General features: G+C 31.0%; 1 protein-coding gene across 2 annotated transcripts; it reads left to right on the top strand.

The window, feature by feature from the left end:
* The first annotated feature begins 15,379 nt into the window (after nucleotides 1-15,379).
* LOC124943183 (mediator of RNA polymerase II transcription subunit 7a-like) lies at nucleotides 15,380-18,704 on the top strand. 2 transcript variants are annotated; one of them, XM_047483734.1, is made up of 5 exons: nucleotides 15,380-15,651; nucleotides 15,798-15,867; nucleotides 17,578-17,744; nucleotides 18,000-18,073; nucleotides 18,361-18,704. In XM_047483734.1, the coding sequence occupies exons 1-5, from the start codon at nucleotides 15,514-15,516 to the stop codon at nucleotides 18,422-18,424; spliced, it is 513 nt and encodes a 170-aa protein (XP_047339690.1). In that variant the 5' UTR covers nucleotides 15,380-15,513; the 3' UTR covers nucleotides 18,425-18,704. The 2 variants fall into 2 exon arrangements, with proteins under 2 accessions (XP_047339690.1, XP_047339694.1); XM_047483738.1 differs by having other exon boundaries at nucleotides 15,381-15,651; nucleotides 18,365-18,704.
* The last annotated feature ends 1,753 nt before the right edge of the window (nucleotides 18,705-20,457 follow it).

The raw sequence follows: 20,457 nt of genomic DNA, 5'->3' as shown, positions 1-20,457 counted from the left end.
CAAGCATACTGCTTAAGCATAACATTCGATGTATTTCAGTTATACGACCTCGTCTAATAAAATCAAACGTCCCCGTCTAATAACAGAATCCATTAGACCACCTGGTCTAATGGGATTAGACTTACGTCTAATTATAATCACTTCAAACTAATCTGAAGGAGTTAGACTATACGTCTAACTTTCACCAATTAGACTTCACGTCTAATCTTTCACAAACCATTAGACTGCACGTCTAACTCCACGAGTTAGACTGCACGTCTAATTCGGGTTCTACTTCAGACTTGTCTGAAGGAGTTAGACTACACGTCTAACTTTCACAATACATTAGACTATACGTCTAATTACGAGATCCATTAGACTGCCCGTCTAACTCCACGAGTTAGACTGCACGTCTAATTACGGGTCTACTTCATACTTGTCTGAAGGAGTTAGACTACACGTCTAACTTTCACAATACATTAGACTACACGTCTAATTACGAGTTCCATTAGACTACATGTCTAACTCCACGAGTTAGATTGCACGTCTAATTCCGAATTCATTAGACTGCACGTCTAACTCCATGAGTTACACTGCACGTCTAATTCCGAATTCATTAGACTACACGTCTAACTCCGCAAGTTAGACTGCACGTCTAATTCTGAATTCATTAGATTGCACGTCTAACTCCACGAGTTAGACTACACGTCTAATTCCGAATTCATTAGACTGTATGTCTAACTCCAGGAGTTAGACTGCACGTCTAATTCTGAAATCATTAGACTACACGTCTAACTCCGCGAGTTAGACTGCACGTCTAATTCCGAATTCATTAGACTGCACGTCTAACTCCACGAGTTAGACTGTACGTCTAATTCTGAATTCATTAGACTGCACGTCTAACTCCACGAGTTAGACTGCACATCTAATTCCGAATTCATTAGACTGCACGTCTAACTCCACGAGTTAAACTGCACGTCTAATTCCGTGCATCTAATACCAAATCGGTCTAATGAACCTCATTAGAATCAAGTCTCATGAAATTTGATTTCGATACACCTGCATCAAAATGCATAAATCATTTCATCATCAAAATCCTAGTAGTCAAACTATTTCAACACATAGTCAAAATAATTTGACCCAACAAAAAGGTCATTCATATTAAAAGAAAACTTCCTCTCAATCGAGTTATTTCTTCACTATTTTAGTAAAGTTAGGACAAGGACTATAAACTATTGTAATAGAGACAACCTCGTATTCTCTTAGATATATGTTAAACACAAGTCTTTGCCTTCCATCAATGCGTTCCTTATTAATGTTAGTTCAGGCCGGTCGAAAAAATCGAGTGATTGACCAATGTTCTTTTTATGAAACATTCAAAATCAATTAGCATTAGCCTTTGAAGGTTATTAATTTTATCTTCCAGCCTTCCTTGACTTTCATTCTTGGATTTATCGCGTTGGGATATTCCATTTCCATGAATGTGATTTTAGGATAATGAAGGCGGTGAAAATAATAATGATGATCACAAAGAAGTAAGTATTGTTTATTTCAACTTTGTAAATTTGATTTTTATTTATCCTTGCAACGCAAAGGCATTATGCTACTATATATAATAATGTTTAAATTTATAGTGTTCTGATTGTCGGGTCAAGACTATGATTAATTTGGATACTTATGTAAGACCAAATGGATATTTGGGTCGAATTTTTATTATTAATTCGGCCGTAAGTTAATGAGTATGAGTATAAGTTATATCAAAAAAAATTGTAATTATTATTTTTATTTAATAAATATATATATATATATTAAAAAATAAAGAATGCGGTAATTAATTATTTAATTTGAAAAATAGTATATGAAAAGATTTTTATCTTTTTAACTCTATTTTATATTTGATTAATAAATAGTTATATATACTATTCTATTTATATTAATTATTTTATTATCTATATAATGATATATTATATATATAACAATCCATTTAAATAAAAAAATTTATTAATTATCATCATTTTATATTTATATTTTTTAATTTTATCCATATTTAACATATACAATATTATTTTAATTATTTTTAATTTAATTTTTATATTTTTATTCAAAATAGAATTTTTTTTAATAAATAGTAATATATATTTATATCATTAATTTTATTTATATTAATTTATTTATAATTTATAATTATATATATTATATATATACATGGATCATTTTTAAAAATTATATTATACATAAAATATATTTAAAACATAATTTGCGATATATTTAAATAAAAATAAATTAACATTTTTTCTATTATTTGTCTACATTTTATATTTGAAAGGGTTAAATAATATTTTTTATATTGAAAAAATAGTTGTGGTTTATTAATAAAAAATAGAAATGTTATTTATGAATTTTATCAAAAATAATTAAAATTTTATTAGTTTACAAAATATGCAATATGCATACACAAAATTATAAATAAAATTCATTCATTACAAGTAGTCTAATGGTTAAACTGATCATCTTCTACACTCGATACTAGAGTTCGAATCCTTACAAATTCAAATTTAAGAGAATTATATATGGATAAATATCGATTGTGGTTGGTTTGTCGCGGGACATGAGACTGATAACAAAAGATCGTGGGTCACGAGATTAAAGGTCTATTGAGATTCGTGGTTGATTTGTCGAGAGTAATAGACATGTGAAAGTGTGATTGGGGTGATCGTGGGTCACGAGATTAGAGGTCTATTGAGATTCGTGGTTGATTTGTCGAGGGTAATAGACATGTGAAAGTGTGATTGGGGTGTAGTTTGTCGAGAGATAAGAGGTCGGTAGCAAAAGATCGTGATCTCACGAGATTAGAGGTCGATTAAAATTGTCGGTTGGTTTTTCGAGAGATAAAAGACATGTGAAAGTGTGATTAGGGTGTGATTTGTCGAGGGATAAGAGGCTGGTAGCAAAATATAGTGAGGTCACAAGATTAGAGGTCGATTTAAATTAGTGGTTGATTAGCGAGAGATAGACATGTGAAAGTAATGAGGTCATAAAATGATAGGTCAATTGAAATTAGTGGTTGGTTTATTGAGGGATAAAAGACCGGTAATAAAGGATCGTAAGGTCACGAGATGAAAAAGGTCGATTGAGAGACAAGAGACCAGTAATAAAAGATCGTGAGGTCACGAGATTAGAGGTCATCAAGATTCATGATTTATTTATAGAGGGATAATAGACATGTGAAAGTGTGATTGGAGTGTGGTTTGTCGAAGGATAAGAGGCCAATAGAAAAAGATTGTGATCTCACAAGATTAAAGATGGATTAAAATTATTGGTTGGTTTGTTGAGGGATAAAAGGTGTGTGAAAGCGTGATTGGGGTGTGGTTTTCCGAGGGATAAGAGGTCAGTAAAAAAAGACCGTGAGGTCACAAGATTAGATGTCGATTGAAATTGGTGGTTGGTTGGCGAGATATATACATGTAAAAGTAATGAGGTCACATTATGAGAGGTCAATTGAAATTGGTGGTTAGTTTGTTGAGGGATAAGAGACTGATAACAAAGGATCGTAAGGTAATGAGATGAAAAATGTCAATTGGGATTGATGGTTGGTTTGTTGAGAAGGATAAGAGACCGATAATAAATGATCGTAAGATCACGAGATTAGAGGTCTCGATTGAGATTGGTGGTTAAAAATATATGTGAATAAGATGTAGATTTGATCGAAATGTGAACACTTATAGTAAAATGAATATTATAAAGACTATTTCATGATATATATATATAACATGATTAGGAGTATGTGTTAATTTTCTTACCAATTTTGATACTCATATTAATGTAACAATGAGTTTCAATGAAAATTCACATAGATTAACTTACATAATTGTACGAATGTTGCACTTAATATTATAAAGGTATATAATGTTGAGTATCTTCTGAAAAAAGTGTTCATCTTTTTCATTATTAGATTTGTTATTCACAATTCAAAATTTCAAAATTGGTTCTTTTAAAGGTTAGATTTTTAGTCTTTCCCAAAAAGTTTGTAATATTATAATTTGTTTATCAAACGGTACAGTTAAAATAATATGAACTCTCTCACTTAAAATTGTAATTTGTATGACAAATTAACTTAACAGCTAGCATCCCAAAACTTGTGTACTATTGTAGATGTTTCTAAAACAGCCCACATCAAGTTAGAGTTAGTTTTCCGAAACTAAGTAATAGTGAAAATATCCTCATAAATTTTGTGTATTGTATTTTGGTAAGAGATTTACCATTCTAGTTTCATTTCATACCAAACTCAAGTTTTGGTTAGACAATGAGTTATTTAAAGTACTCTCATCTGATACTCAAATTAATGTTACAAAATACAGTTTTCTCCGGGCCCGGCCCTTCCCTTAGTGCCTTATTCTAAACAATATGAATTTCATTTTCATGGTTGTGCACTATTATTTTAGGTTGAAATGGTTGAGTACTATTATTTTAGGTTGAATGGTTGAGTACTGTTATTTTAGGTTGAATTGAAGTGATTCGCTAAGAAGATTATGGACATCATGAAGCAAGAAAATTTCTAGCTTTAATTTTCTTTTTCTTTTTTCCAATTACCAACATTAAATAAGATATAATATTCATTTATGTTAACAGATTTCATACAAGGTATATAATAAAATAAAAGTGATTGCATCATAAATCAATTAAGTATATTTCATTTAACGATAATGAAATGTCACTTTTATTGATAAGTAGTAATAGAGAGAAAGTAAAAAATGTAAATAATAAATAAAAAGAGACTTATCACACACATGTCTAAATATTCTTCTTAGTAATCTTCCTCTCTTTTTGTGGATGTAGTCATTCTCGATCCAAAATATCTCACAAATTTCCACTAGAGTTTTGTTTTTCATCATGTCAATTTTTTCAACAAATTTAAAAGATGAACAGTCAATTCAAGAATGCATGGATTCTTTATTAAGGATTCTCATCACATAATGCATAATAAAAAGTGTTCAGTTCATACAAGTCAAGTAATTTGTTAGAAACTAAAATTATTTTAAGCGGTCAACGATTACAAGGTTTTGAATATTTAAATTAAATAATCAAAAAGGGAGAAATTGTAGATAAATTAGATAATTAATTAGTAGGTAATTAATTATCTAAAAGAACTTAACCAAATCCATCATTTGTGTAGGATAAAAGGAATCCGGAAATCTAAGAAGTTCGGTTTCTATCAAAAGCGGAAATGCAGGAATCGGTAAAACCAAAACCGCTAGTCAATTCCTTCGGTTTTATAAATCGGCATTAAGTTTGGCTATCTACCAAAGAGGAGCAACCAGTTATATGTTCGGTTCGGAAATAAAAGTCAGTTTTACCGCTCAGCCCAGTTGACCGATGTTATAAAGACAACACAAATCGGTCTTATCTAATCGGCTTTATATTCAGCTATCTATACAAGAAACAGAATCAGTAGTGGATCAGTTCGGTAGTGAGAAATCGGTTTTACCGCTCAATCAACTGACCGGTAAACTTATTAGTTATGTATCAAGAAGAAGAATCGGTAAACCGACCAACAGTATGACCGATATTATATCTTCGATTTCATAAAGACAGTGCAAATCGGTTCGGTAGTGAGAAATCAGTTTTACCGCTCAATCAACTGACCGGTAAATTTATTAGTTATGTATCAAGAAGCAGAATCGGTAAACTGACCAGCAGTATGACATGTATTAATATCTTCGGTTTCATAAAGATAGCGCAAATTGGTTCAGTAGTGAGAAATCAGTTTTACCGCTCAATCAACTAACCAGTAAACTTATTAGTTATGTATCAAGAAGCAGAATTGGTAAACCGACCAGCAGTTTGACCGGTATTATATCTTTGGTTTCGTAAAGACGGCGCAACCGGTAGTTTGTTTGGTAATTTATTCGGTAAAATCTTCGGTTCTTATACAAGACACGGAATCGGTTATTTGACTTGTTTCTACCCTAAGAAGTGGAAGCGGTAATATCCATGCAATGGTAACTTGATCGGTTATTTACAAAAAGGGTAAATCGGTAATATGATCGGTAGTATAACCGGTCAGATTCAAGAGGCAGAATCAGTTTTATGCTAAGATAGATTTATATTAAGGCCATCTCCAATCAGACGCCAAACGCAAACGCAAATTTTGTTCCAACCGGACGCCAAACGCAATCCCATAATGGGAATTCACACTCTCTCTTCAAAAAAACCAGTATCACTATTCATTTACACCATTTTTGGTCATTTTTAAAAAATGACCCATAGACTTATTTTTTTATTTTTTTAATAACTTTTAATTTCTATTCATATAAATTAATTCTTAAACTTATATTTTTTATTTTTAAGATAGAAAATTATAATATTTTTTAAATGTATAATTAAATTATTAAATTTATTATACTTGAAATTTTATCTAATTTATTTTATATTTTTACGTTATATTTGATAATTTAAATTTTATAAATTATAAATTTCTAATTATAAATTATACAAATAAACATAGAAAATACTTAATATGTTTGTTTATTTAAATGTATTATTGAATTATTTTGTTGTTTATGAATTATTGATATATATACTTAATTTTATTTTAATATTATTAAATGAATGGAAAAAGATTGGGGTTAAATATGTAAAATTGATAAATATGTAGATAATATTAATAATGTTTAAAAGTTAGTGTAAGAAAGGAATATTCTAAGAATATTCTTTTGGGTTTGAAAATGGGTTTTTGGGTTGGAGATTAATTACTGTTTGATGTGACGTTTATAGCATTTTGGGTTGGAGAATGAGTTTGTGGGTTGGAGATGGTCTAAGAGCAGCCGACAGTTTCCCTGTTAGTGCAACACAAAACATTTTCGATAATTACAGAAGGGAGCCTTCACATGATCAGATTGTGCTATTGTCATTTTAATATAAGTTTGATGAAATCTTTTGGGAAGAAGAAGCCTGCTAAAAGAAGATTAGTCTACCATTTTGGTATAAGTCCAAAACAGTACACTAGGAGAAGATATCTATCACATTACCCTAGATAGTCAAATCATTAGAAGACAAATCTGCATAATGATCTGCTCCTCGAAAATCATTAACACAATTAATGGTCATATTGACTTCTTATCAAACAAGATCAGAAGATATCCCAAGAATGTACTTCAACAATCCTCAACCAATTAGAGCCAAGAAACGATGTACTATTAAAGAAATATATCCGTTGAAGAAGAAGAATATGACTGTTGTCATATTCCTATTTAAGAGAACTCAACTAAACTAGAAAAAGCACCTTACAACCTTGAAACCTTACGAACTGAGAACTTTGCAAGAACTTTCGAACCATCTTTGCTCACGTTCACATATTACTTAAGCATTCAAATTAGTGTGTGTTAGAATTTCACGTGTATTACAAGTTCATCTATTTTGTGTGAGTAGTGAGTGTTGTAAGTTGACAGAATCTGTTTCTATTCAACAGAGTGAGCGTAGTAAGAAGTCGAAAATGAGTAGTAAATAAGCCTCAGGTGTTCGACATACGTACTATAAACTGTTTGAATATTCTGAGTAAATATCCTTCTCAATGTTAGAAAAGAAGGGGTGACGTAGGAGCTTTATCTCCGAACATTCATAAACCGTGTATTGTGTTTTATTTCTATTTCGTATACTCTCATTGCTGTTTAAATTGTTCTTGTGTTTCTTCAAGTTGAAATGAATATTTCTACACTTGAACTCGGTTCAAGAGTTTATGACAACTTGCGAAGTATTGATACCGATATTAACCTCTAACAGGGTTAGTATCAACCAGCGTGTATATAAGCGTTCACCTTAGCGAGACTCTAGTCTCCTTCGGCGATCTCGATCCTAACATAATTTTAGTTTTGTTCACTTAGGTGACAATAGATGATGTAGTATTATTGGCATAGGTGAAATCAAAATTATGATGTATGATGATATTGTTAGAACTCTTTGTAATGTTAGGCATATACCTAAAAGTATTGGTTGTCCAGTTTATGTGCTTGTATTGGGTGATGAAAGATTAAAACATGATCCAAAGTCTAAGTAATGCATCTTTCTAGGGTACACAAAATGTGTTAAGGAATACAAGTTTTGGAATCCAACTACAAAGAAAACTATGAGCAGTAGAGATGCGGTATTTGATGAGCAATCTATATTGTAGCAAAGTAAATACAATATTGTGAAAAAAATTTCTATTTCAGATACAGTACGGATGGATTCAAAAGAACCCTTGGTTGCATATAATAGTGTTGAGATGGATTTAGAACAACCTTTAGTGGTATCTGATAGGGGTGAGAGTCAAATTCAGATTCTGAATGTCGTGATACAAATGGTTTGCAAGACTATAGTCTAGTTAGAGATAGATACACACTACTATGAAGCCTCTTAATAGATTTGGTTATGAAGACATGGTCTCGTTTGCACTACTTATCGGTGATGATGATCTGGTAAGCTTTTAGGAATCTATTATAAGTTAAGTGAAAGATAAATGGATGAGTGCGATGGTTGAGAAATTGAAGTCTTTGCGTAAGAACCAAATATGTGAGCTAGTTGAGCTTCCTGAGGGTAAGAAGGAGATTGGGTATATATGAGTCTATAAGAAGAAACCAGTATTATCAGAAGAAAAAAAAGAGGAAAATTCAAGACTCGATTTGTTTCAAAAGGATTTTCGCAGTAGAAAGGAATAGATTATGATAAAATCTTTTCTCTGTTGGTTAGGCATACTTCAATTAGGGCATTGTTTGTGTTAATAGCCAGTTGTGATTTGTACTTAGAACACATGGATGTTAAAAATTACTTTTTTGTATGGTGATTTGGAGGAGCAAATTTATATGAAGCAACTAGATGGGTTCACTCAACTTGGACGTAAACATTTGGTGTGTAGGTTAAAGAAATTGTTGTACGGGTTAAAATAGTCTCCAGGATAGTGGTACAAACGGTTTGACTCCTACATGATTAAAATTAGTTATAAGCAATGCGAGTATGATTGTTGTGGCTATGTCAAAAGCCTTGATGACGGGTCTTTTATTTTTCTGTTACTTTATGTGGATGATATGGTAATTGTTGCACAACATATGCATGATATTGTTAGCTTGAAAGTTTTGTTGGGTCATTAGTTTGATATGAAAGACTTAAGTGCTGCGAAAAAGAATCCTTAGAATGGACATTCATAAGGATAGAAGCTCAAGAAAAGTGTGGTTATCTCAAAGGGAGTATGTTGAGAAAGTACTAGATAGATTTGGGATGAGCATTTCAAAGTTAGTGTCCACTCCTTTAGTGAATCATTTTAAACTTTCTTATGAACAATGTTCGAAGACGGACAAGGATATTGAAGAAATGTCAAATGTTGCATATGCAAGTGCAGTTGGTTGTTTGATGTATGAGATGTACACGACCGGATTTGGCTCAAGTTGTGAGTCAAGTTAGTAAGTTTATGGAAAAACCAGGTAAGAAACTATTAGGGTCTCCAAATTAATGCATCGGTCCTAGAATAATTCCAGCAACCTTTCTCGGCACCCTTTCTTGGTCCTATTGTGCACATGGGCCAGATTTTTATTTGTTATTTTAATATTTTGTTTTGCTTTCCTTTTCTACTTTACAAACCGAATTCTGTTATTTTTTAGTAGTTGTTGTAACCGAATATTTTGGGGCAAGACATCACCTATATAAGGCTGATCTTTCTTCCCCAAGGACCCATGAATGGAATAATGAAGATATGAACTTCGCCCCCATTTGTCTATTATTATTTATTATGGACTGTTTGGTATAGACCAACAATATTTCTCTTCTCACCATTGGTTCTTCTATCCCCTCATCCCAAATTCTCTAATAAAAAACCTTTCGATGCCCTTTGATTATAGAATTTCCACCGGTCCTAGAGATTAAGAACTTGATTCTTGAGATCAAGAACCCATAAACACACCTTACGAAACAAGTCGTAACATTCTTGGTCTCCCTTCAAAATTCGTCGCCCTCGACGAAAAAGACCGTGGCCTGACGAGCCTCTAATGCGCATGCCCCTATCTTCAAAGAGAACTCTTTTTTCTTGTTGTCCAATCGAATTTTCAGCAGGTCCAGCAAGTGTCGGGGTGTAGGACCGCATTTATTTAAAAGTCTTCGGTCTTCCAGCTCTAAAATCAGTCCTTCTTTCGGCCCAGCACGCCAGGTGCAGCAAAAGGGTCATTTTTCTTCCGGGCATACTCTAGAGTGTCTTCAAACAACCCTGCCCAGTTCTTTTTTTGGACCAGCAATACATGTGCAACAACATAGCCATGTCTTCTAGTAACCTTCCTGGTTGGGTGTCGGTTGTTAGGTTGCTGGTTGAGCCCTTTGATTATGTGCTGGAAATTTTCAGGAATGTCTTTCAAAACAAGTGAAACAATTTGGCATTCGTTCTTACTCTTTATTTGTACCGTGGCAGCAACATTAATATTTTCTAAGGTTTTTTCTAGATGGTTTCCTTGTATTATGTTGACCTGCGACCGAGGGGTACCTTGCTGGATCGTGAATATGTACAAAGAAATGACATGTTCGTCCCTTGTCTCAAGCAGCAAAGGTGGGTCATAAAAACATGATTCTTGGACGGGTTCATGGACTTCTTGGACTTCTTGCTGATTAGTCGGGGCCATTAATATTTTGGATTTGCACCTATGATTGGGCTCCCATTTTTCATTGCAAGTATAACACAGGTCTTCCTTGGGATCGGTTGTCCAGTTCGTGCTCGGCCAAGCCGTGTTAACATTGCATGGTTTGGGCAGTGGCGGCGGCTTGGCGTTGTACAAGGGTTTGCTGCTCATTAGGGACCCATAAGTTGCTTCTTGAGCAGCACTAACCTGTTCAAGTTCATGCATTGTCTAATGGGGGTGTCGTGTATAGGAGGACCGAATCGCAGCAAGAGATCCCTCTTGAATACATCCCACATTAAGGCTTCCATATGGTTGCGATTTTGCAAATATGAGTCATGCCACGTTCTTGCCCCTTTTGAAAAGTGAGTGCGGAAAATGTCTAGTTTTGTGGCATCATTCGTCTTGCCCACCTTAAAGACTTGCTCAGCAAATATGAGCCAGCCCTCCAAATCAGTCCCATCAAATTCAGGAATATTAATATTTGTGAGTTGGGTTGGAGGAAGGTAGTAAGAAGCATTAACATAGGGTCGGGTGCTGGGATCTTGGCCATTATTAAATGCATCACTTTCAATGGATGTCAAGCTTTTTCTAGCAGCATACCTTCTGTCCATATTTTGTTGAAAGACATTGTACACAACAGCCTGTTCGGTCATGTGTTGTTGCAGGGAAGCTTGCATGGAGGCATATTGTTGAGTCAGGCATTCGAGTAGGGTCTTAAGAGCATCCATCTTTGTTTGCTATCGGGTTTCTTTCATTTGAGGATCGTCTTGCTCTGATACCAAGAATGTTACGACTTATTTCATAAGGTGTGTTTATGGGTTCTTGATCTCAAGAATCAAGTTCTTGATCTCTAGGACCGGTGGAAATTCTATAATCAAAGGGCAGCGGAAGGTTTTTTATTAGAGAATTTGGAATGAGGGGATAGAAGAACCAATGGTGAGAAGAGAAATATTGTTGGTCTATACCAAACAGTCCATAATAAATAATAATAGACAAATGGGAGCGAAGTTCATATCTTCATTATTCCATTCATGGGTCCTTGGGGAAGAAAGATCAGCCTTATATAGGTGATGTCTTGCCCCAGAATATTCAGTTACAACAACTACTAAAAAATAACAGAATTCGGTTTGTAAAGTAGAAAAGTAAAGAAAAACAAAATATTAAAATAACAAATAGAAATCTGGCCCATGTGCACAATAGGACCGAGAAAGGGTGTCGAGAAAGGTTGCTGGAATTATTCTAGGACCGAGGCCTTAATTTGGAGACCCTAACAGAAACATTGAGAAGAAATCAAATGGATCTTCAGGTATCTGAAGGAAACTTCAAATTATGGTATTATTTTTGATGGTCAACGAGTTGATTCTATAGTTGTTGAATATGTGGATTCAAACTATGTTGGTGATATGAATGATAAAAGGTCTACAATTTGATTTTCCTTTACTCTTTGTGGGGACCTATATGTTGGAAATCAACACTCTAGTCTATTGTGGCACTATCAATAACTGAAGAAAAATACATGGCAATAATTGAAGCTACTAAAGAAGCATTGTGGCTTAATAGGCTAGTAAAGGAACTGGGTATTGAGCAAGGTGGAGTTCAATTACTTTGTGATAGTCAGAGCGCCATTTATTTGGCAAAGAATCGAGTGTACCGTGTTAGAACGAAGCATATTGATGTGAGATTTCATAAGATCAGAGAGTTGATTGCATCTGGTGAGATATTGTTACAGAATGATCATACTAGTGAAAATGCAGCTGATATGTTGACGAAGTCAGTTACCATCGACAAGTTCAAACATTGTTTAGGCTTGTTGAATGTATCAAGCTACTATAGGAATGATGGTAAGTCAACTCAATTGGAGTGTCTGAAACTCTATATTGTTATCTTCTAAGAAGGCTTGAATATCTTGAGGGGTGGAGGTATGTGATTTATCTTCTATGAGATGGAATATTCACCAAGGTGGAGATTTAATGTATGTGACTTATATATACACATGTTAATTAAATTTAGAGTTAATGGGTTGGACCTAAAGTATTTAGTCTTTATGACCTAATTACTATTCTATAAATACCATGTAATACAAGGTTTAACCCTAAGAGTGAAATAATATATTTGTATATACTCCTGATGACGTAAAAAATTTGGCCGAACATCGTTATATATTGTGTTCTTTCTTTTTGTTTTCTCTATTATTATTAGTCTCGAATCAACACATAATATATTAATAATTAAATATTATAATATCTATAATATATATTTGATGATGCAATATTGTGTGTTTAATTCTCAATTAATAGGAATATAACAAAACTAAGTATTTTAAGTGATATGATTTTTTTATAAAACACTAAATGTTTATGAGTATAATTTTTATTAAGAAAGTCTTAAAATTATAGTCAATATCATTGTTTTTCAAAGATATTTATTATCATCAAATACAGGTCATCTATGTTAGGAATAAGGTACGCTTAATCCCATCCCGAAAAAAAAAATAGTTTTTTACGCAAAAAATGTGACATAATCTCATATTTTAAAAAAAAATTAATTTAATATTTACATTAATTCACCCGTTTTTATTTATAATTTTCTCAAAACTTTTTAAATGTGATCCATGTTTTTTCAAGCTCAATCTACTTTAATTCTTAAATTTGTCCCTATTTAAATATTTATTTTTCAAAAATAAAACTTAAGTTTTTTATGCAAAGTATTCATTATGACAGAAATAGATTTGTGAATTAATGTTAAGTAATTTTTTCAAGAATAAAGCTTAAGTTTTTTATGCAAAGTGTTAAGTAATGAACTTTCCTCACACCTATATTATTTTTATGTTCATATCTATCTATATATATATATATATAATGATGCTTAATTTTTAAAGTGTCCGGATTGCCGGGTCGAGAGTTGTGATTAATTTGGATATATATGTGATAGTAAATAGATACTTGGGTCGGATTGTACATTGACCCGATAAACTTAAAACGGTTAAAAATAAAATTAAAAATGCTATAGGTATGGTTCAAACTTGCAACCTAATAAAACATGTACAACCCTTTAACCAACTAGGCTAATAAAACTTTATTTTTAAATTTAACACCAAATTTGATGAACGTGGGACATTTTAAAAATATAAGTTCAACTTTTTAACTAACTAATCTATAATGATGCTTAATTTTTAAAGTGTCCGGATTGCCGGGTCGAGAGCTGTGGTTAATTTGGATATATATGTGAGAGTAAATGGATACTTGAGTCTGATTGTGGGTTGACCCGTCCATAAACTTAAAACGGTTAAAAATAAAATTAAAATTGTTATAGGTATGATTCGAACTTGCAACCTAACAAAATAAATACAACCATTTAACCAACTAAGCTAATAACACTTTATGTTTTAAATTTCAACACCAAATTTGATGAACGCGGGACATTTTAAAAATATAAGTCAAGTTTTTAACTAATTAATCTATGAGGAGTGATAGAGAGAGGGAATTTGGTGAGGGAATGACTTGGCACCACCTTCATTGGTTGGAAAATGTAAAAGTGGGAGGAAAGAGAGAAAAGAGAGAAATTATTTGATTTTTTTTAGCGAATAAGATTATGCCAAGTCATTCCCTCACCAAATTCCCTCACCTAATCATTTCTCTTAATCTATATATATGTGTATATATATATATATATATATATATATAATGATGCTTAATTTTTAAAGTGTCCGGATTGTCGAGTCGAGAGTTGTGGTTAATTTGGATATTTATGTGAGAGTAAATGGATACTTGGATCGGATTGTGGGTTGATCCGCCCATAAACTTAAAACGGTTAAAAGTTGTGGTTAATTTGGATATTTATGTGAGAGTAAATGGATACTTGGATCGGATTGTGGGTTGACCCACCCATAAACTTAAAACGGTTAAAAGTTGTGGTTAATTTGGATATTTATGTGAGAGTAAATGGATACTTGGATCGGATTGTGGGTTGACCCACCCATAAACTTAAAACGGTTAAAAATAAAATAAAAAATGCTATAGGTATGGTTCGAACTTACAACCTAACAAAACAAGTACAACCTTTTAACCAACTAGGCTAATAACACTTTATATTTTAAATTCAACACCAAATTTGATAAACGCGGGACATTTTAAGAATATAAGTTCAACTTTTTAACTAACTAATCAATATATATAATGATGCTTAACTTTTAAAGTGTCCGGATTGCCGGGTCGAGAGCTGTGGTTAATTTGGATATATATGTGAGAGTAAATGGATACTTGGGTCGGATTGTGGGTTGACCCGCCTATAAACATTTTTACCATAATATTATTTTCTTGATTTTTTATATTATTACTCGTGCAAATGCATGTGATACATGCTAGTTATATCAAAACAACAAATTTATTAAAATATTTGAGAATAAATATTGAGCTATAACATTTATCCACATGATGTTCAAATTCAAGTATCACCTACCTATCTTTAAAGAATTCACAATTTTTAGTTCCAATATTTTTAAATAAAAAGGTTAGATACAATGTTTAAAACGAGCCAAAAGTGATTTTTTAAAACAAGTTTAATTTTACTTAAAACGTCTTAATTAAAAATAATAACAGTAAAATCACTTAGTTATTAGACCTCTCTATAAATAAAATGAAAATAATTTAAGTAACAAAAGTCAAATGAAAAAATATTTACAATTCAATTTAAAACTTATATATATATATATATATATATATATTAAATTCAAGTCACATTTTATAATTTTTCTAAACTTAAAAATTAATTACAACAAAATAGGATCAGGAGGAAAGAGAGATCCCCATTCCCCGCCCACCTTCCTCTTCCGCCATCGCCGTTCTACCTCGCCAACTGTCATCGGCGGCGACATATAGTTCCGTTTCAGGGAAGAAGCTTGGAAATGTCATCATCGGCGACATATCCACCACCACCTCCATACTACAGGCTCTATAAAGACTATGCTCAGAACCCTAAATCGGCTCCAGAACCTCCCCCACCAATCGAAGGCACTTACGTTCTCTTCGGTGCCAATTACAATGTCAGTACTTCTCTCTCTTTCTGTTTTATAACTGAATCTTGTCGTATGGTCTGCAATTTAATTGCTATATGTTAATTGATTTTGCTTCTCTATAACAAACATACCTAATTGCTCTTTTTTTGTGTGTATGTTTTGGATGTTGATAGACAGATTATGTGTTGCCTAGCCTAGAAGAACAAGGAGTTCGTCAATTGTATCCTAAAGGACATAATATAGGTATTTTCAAATTTCAATAACTTTTTGTTAAATACTATTAAAGTTGAAATTGTTGGACGTAATGTTATACATGATCATCTTGTCTGGTTCATAAAATTGGGAATGTCATGTTCTTTAAATCTATGTTCTGCTTGAAGCTAGACTTGTTCGCGTTAAGTTTGAATTTGATTGGGGCGAGAGAGACTCGTATTAGTGAGCAATACAGTGAATTGATCATAGCATTTCAATATATTGAGCTAGTGAGCAATTGCACTATAAGTTGATTCCTCTAGACGGAAACAAAGTAGAATTCTGCAATTAATTTATGCTGCTAGTTTAAACTCATATACTTTTATAGGCCTTGACACAATGCTATATGGTTTTGTCAAGCATTCTAACTTCTGATTAGATATTATATGGTTATTCTCAATCATGTGATTAAACTATTGGACATAACGAGTTTATTTGGAAACTGGTGTTTTGTCACAATTACGATTTCATTTTTTTGGTATAAATATATTATAGTGTGTATTTTGGCTTCATTTAGTTTAGGGGTTTTATTTTCAAAATCATGATCGGGATTATTTTCTAGATGTGATTTTGTCAAACATAACAAATGTAGATTTTGTTTGGATCATGATCCTGATCATAAAGTGGTAATAAATTGGCTAAATGTTATTAGGAAACCAGTTAGATCATGTTTACTAAAATTGGAAATCCTTGTTCTTCAAAACTGAGTTTACTTGAGGCTGAACTGGTTCCTTTATATTTTGGATTTGACTTGAGTTTGAGTTTCATAAGAGAGGCTCATATAACTGAGAATCACAATGAGCTGATCAATTATCTTAATAGATTAAGCTGGTGAGCAATAGCTTGGTGTGTAAAATCACAAAATAGACCAATCTTCATTTTCTGCAATTAATTCTACTGCTACTCTATTAGTGCAAACTTTAACATATAAACTTGTACGAAGATTCTCAATTATGTTCACAAAAAGTTATACAGAACATGTTTTGATCATCTTGCATGTCTTTAAAGATGGAATCTTTATGTTCTTTAACTTAAATTACTTTAATCTGGATCAGTCACATATATATTTTGGAGTAAATGTTTATTTTGAGTTTGATAGAGAAGAGAAGGGCTTATATTACTATGTGGGAGTTACAATGAATGAATCATAGTGTTTAACAGATCAAACTGGTGAGCAATTTCTTGGCATAAATGGAGTTTGTGAAAAAGAGATAAAGTAAATAAGTCTTCATTGTCTGCAACTGCAACAGAATTGAAATGTTTATGATTTCAAATCTATTTTCAGAAGAAGAAGAAAAACTATATGATTTTTATGTTTCAATTACATCCTTCTCACTCTGGATTGTAATTCTATGATTTCTCCAAACGTAATAATTGAATTGCAATTCAATGTCAGTTTATATAAAATTAGAATTAGAACGTAGCCTAACTGGAGTTCAATATTTATTTTTATGAAATTCCAATATAGCTGAAGTGGAGGGCATCATGTAAATTGTTATCAAGGGTGATTTTGTGATTTCAATATTGAAATGGATTAGTAGTGAGTCTAGTGACATTAATATTTAGAATACTTACAGTCTGCAGTGATTCTTATGTTCTTGGAGATATTTTTGTATGAATGTTGTGTTAATGTGTATATTTTAGTATCGCATTGTTAGGATTATTGATGTTGGAATTAACACAGTATTGTGCGACTTTCAGACTTCAAACATGAACTAAGGACACTAAACAGAGAATTGCAATTGAACATGTTAGAGCTTGCTGATGTACTCATTGAACGACCATCTCAGTATGCAAGGAGAGTTGAAGACATCTCCTTGATATTTAAGAACTTGCACCACCTCCTCAACTCATTACGTCCTCACCAGGTACAAGTTAGAGATTGGAAACTGATATTTTGTCGCAATTATTTTATAGATCATGGTGTAATTTTTGTTGTTTCATTTGAATATCTTGACGATGATCAAATTATTTTCCAGAGTCCATCTTCTACACGATTGTGATTTTTGGAAAATAGAACTGATTTAGATTTTTGTAAATCATAATTTTCTATGCCACAATCCTCTTTCTTTTGCATGTTAATTTTTGCCATTCGATTTTTACCCTTTCATCTTCTTTGTCAGGCAAGAGCAACACTAATTCACATTCTAGAGATGCAGATACAACGTCGAAAGCAAGCCGTTGAGGATATTAAGAAGTACATTTCCTGTTTTTTCTTTTTGTTTCTTTTCGATTTCTGCGCTCTATAAGATAACAGATTCGTGGTGGTTGTGGCAATTTCAGTGTTGATCCTAGATAATGGATACAATTTGACCTATTTGGAAATGAATTTCTAAATCTGGGTCCCCATTTACAAATGCAATCCCATCAATCCACATCTTGGATGAGAAATATGTTATTTTCGAGTCAATGTCTTTATCCTAGGATGATGCTGGTAGTAGTAGTAGACTTTAAAAATGTTGGTTTTTGTCTTTCTTTGTGCAGAAAGAGAGAAGATGCTCAAAGACTTCTGAAAGAGGCACTTGGAACACTAGAAGAAGGACAATAGTTAGCTGTAATGTATCTTGACTTTGTTGAATGACTTTTCAGGTATTAATAGAATATGATGATGATAACATCCTTAATTTCGTCGTGAGGTTATTCTAGCTTCCTAAATTTTAAAAAGAAAATTAATTAGTTTCGTGTTTTAGTAGTAGATGGTGCTTACTGAATTACATTACCTAATGTCAGCTCGGTTTGGTGGATTATAACATTAATCTATAATCCTAAAAAGGTTAGAATAACAAAGTATCCATTTGAACATAAGTAAGAATTGAAATTTCATTTTTTAGACTCTTTAATTTTATTAGAAAATTCCAATTCTCCAGTTGCAATTTAAGACAATGTTCAATTTGGGCTATCAATATCTAATTCCAATTTCCACAAGCAAACTATTCATTAATATTGAAAAACTCTTTTATTTTCAATTACAATGTAATTTTTTACTCAAGTATAACATTTTCATTCTTTATTTTATTTTATAATAAATAGAATAATAAGATAATGGGGAAAATAAAAGATCAATAATTAATTAATTTTATATTTTTTTTTCTCACACAGTTATGCATTATATATGTATATATTATTTTGAAAATTATTAAAAAAGTTTTATACATAGAACAAATTTAATATATATAATAATAAATTTATATCAATAATATATATATTTTAAAAAATATATTATAATATATAATTTAAAATTAATAAATTTATATTTAAGTATATTAATATATATATATATAAAAATTTAAATTTAATTATATATATAATTAAGATATTTAATAATTTAAAAAATTAAGGATAATTATTAATTTTTTACGGCGATATATATAATGAAAATTTGTTACCTGGTTTATTTGTAGGGTAACATTACTTTTATTTAGTAAATAAATAATCACATTATTTAAATTATCAATCAATGAAATTTTATTTATTTTATAGTATTTTAAAATATTTAATAAGAATATTTTCAACATTTTACCTAAATATTTCACCTTTTCTCAAGTTCAAAGTTATAGTAACCATTTTTTTTTTTAAGACTGGAGAGTTTTGACTTAGTTATTTAAAGACAAATAAGATGATTAAGTATCAATTTACTTTTAAAATTTACAATTTTAGAGATGGTTTTTTAGTAAATTTATAAATAGATAAAATTTTAAGATTTTAAACCTAACATAATAAGATTTTATTGTTTTAAGAGTTTATAAATAATTTTACATTAAAAAGAATTATATTTATAAATTAAAAAATAAAGTTATTATTTATTTAAATAAATTAATATAATTAATTTTGTAAATATAATTTTTTTTTATAGTGTTATTAGTTATAATTAATTTTAATTAATTTAATATTTAAATATATAATTTTTTAAAATTAATTAAGTATAAAAAATTTAATTATATATACAATTAATAATAATAATAATATATAATTAATATTTTTTAAAATTAAACTTTTACATTAAACTCGTTCTAACTATTATTTATTTTAAACTTTTTAATTTTGATTAAATTGGTTAACTTTTTTTTTATTTGACTTAGTGAATTCAACATTTGTAAGACTATTCATTCAAGAAGAAGGCTGAGAACTTTACTAGAGAGGAATTCAGGCTGGCCAGCCCCTAGAATAAACCCATGGATTAGGGACAGGACCACCCTGAGAAGAATGTGAGGACCACCCTGAGAATGAATGTGATTCATAAAGTTACAAAATATGCTAAATAATATGACACATTTTAGTTTATAATATTTTAAATATCAAAATGTTAAAAAAAATATTTTTTTTGTTATTATTAGTGAGATATTACAAAATATGAGCCTTTAGAATTTATTTTCAGAACAATTTTAATATATACAGTATTATTAGAGTACACATTTTAAAATTATTTCTAAATAGAAGTAAAAGAAATTAAATCTAACTTTTTATTTTTTTATTTTATATTTTTCTTTTTAAAAAATAATCATATTATTCAACAAATTATTTTAATAATGTTTTAGTTAATTTATTCGTTATCTTTTTTATTACTTTATATATATATATATA

This window comes from Impatiens glandulifera, chromosome 1 (assembly GCF_907164915.1).
Source record: "Impatiens glandulifera chromosome 1, dImpGla2.1, whole genome shotgun sequence".
NCBI lineage: Eukaryota > Viridiplantae > Streptophyta > Magnoliopsida > Ericales > Balsaminaceae > Impatiens > Impatiens glandulifera.
Note: the sequence above shows the minus strand (reverse complement) of the source record. Positions and strands in the feature narration are given on the sequence as shown.

Coding starts and splice junctions, on each gene's coding strand:
- LOC124943183 (XM_047483734.1), top strand. CDS start 15,514: ATGTCATCATCGGCGACATATCCACCACCACCTCCATACTACAGGCTC. Junction 15,868..17,577: donor TCCTAAAGGACATAATATAG/GTATTTTCAAAT, acceptor TGCGACTTTCAG/ACTTCAAACATGAACTAAGG. Junction 17,745..17,999: donor ACTCATTACGTCCTCACCAG/GTACAAGTTAGA, acceptor CTTCTTTGTCAG/GCAAGAGCAACACTAATTCA.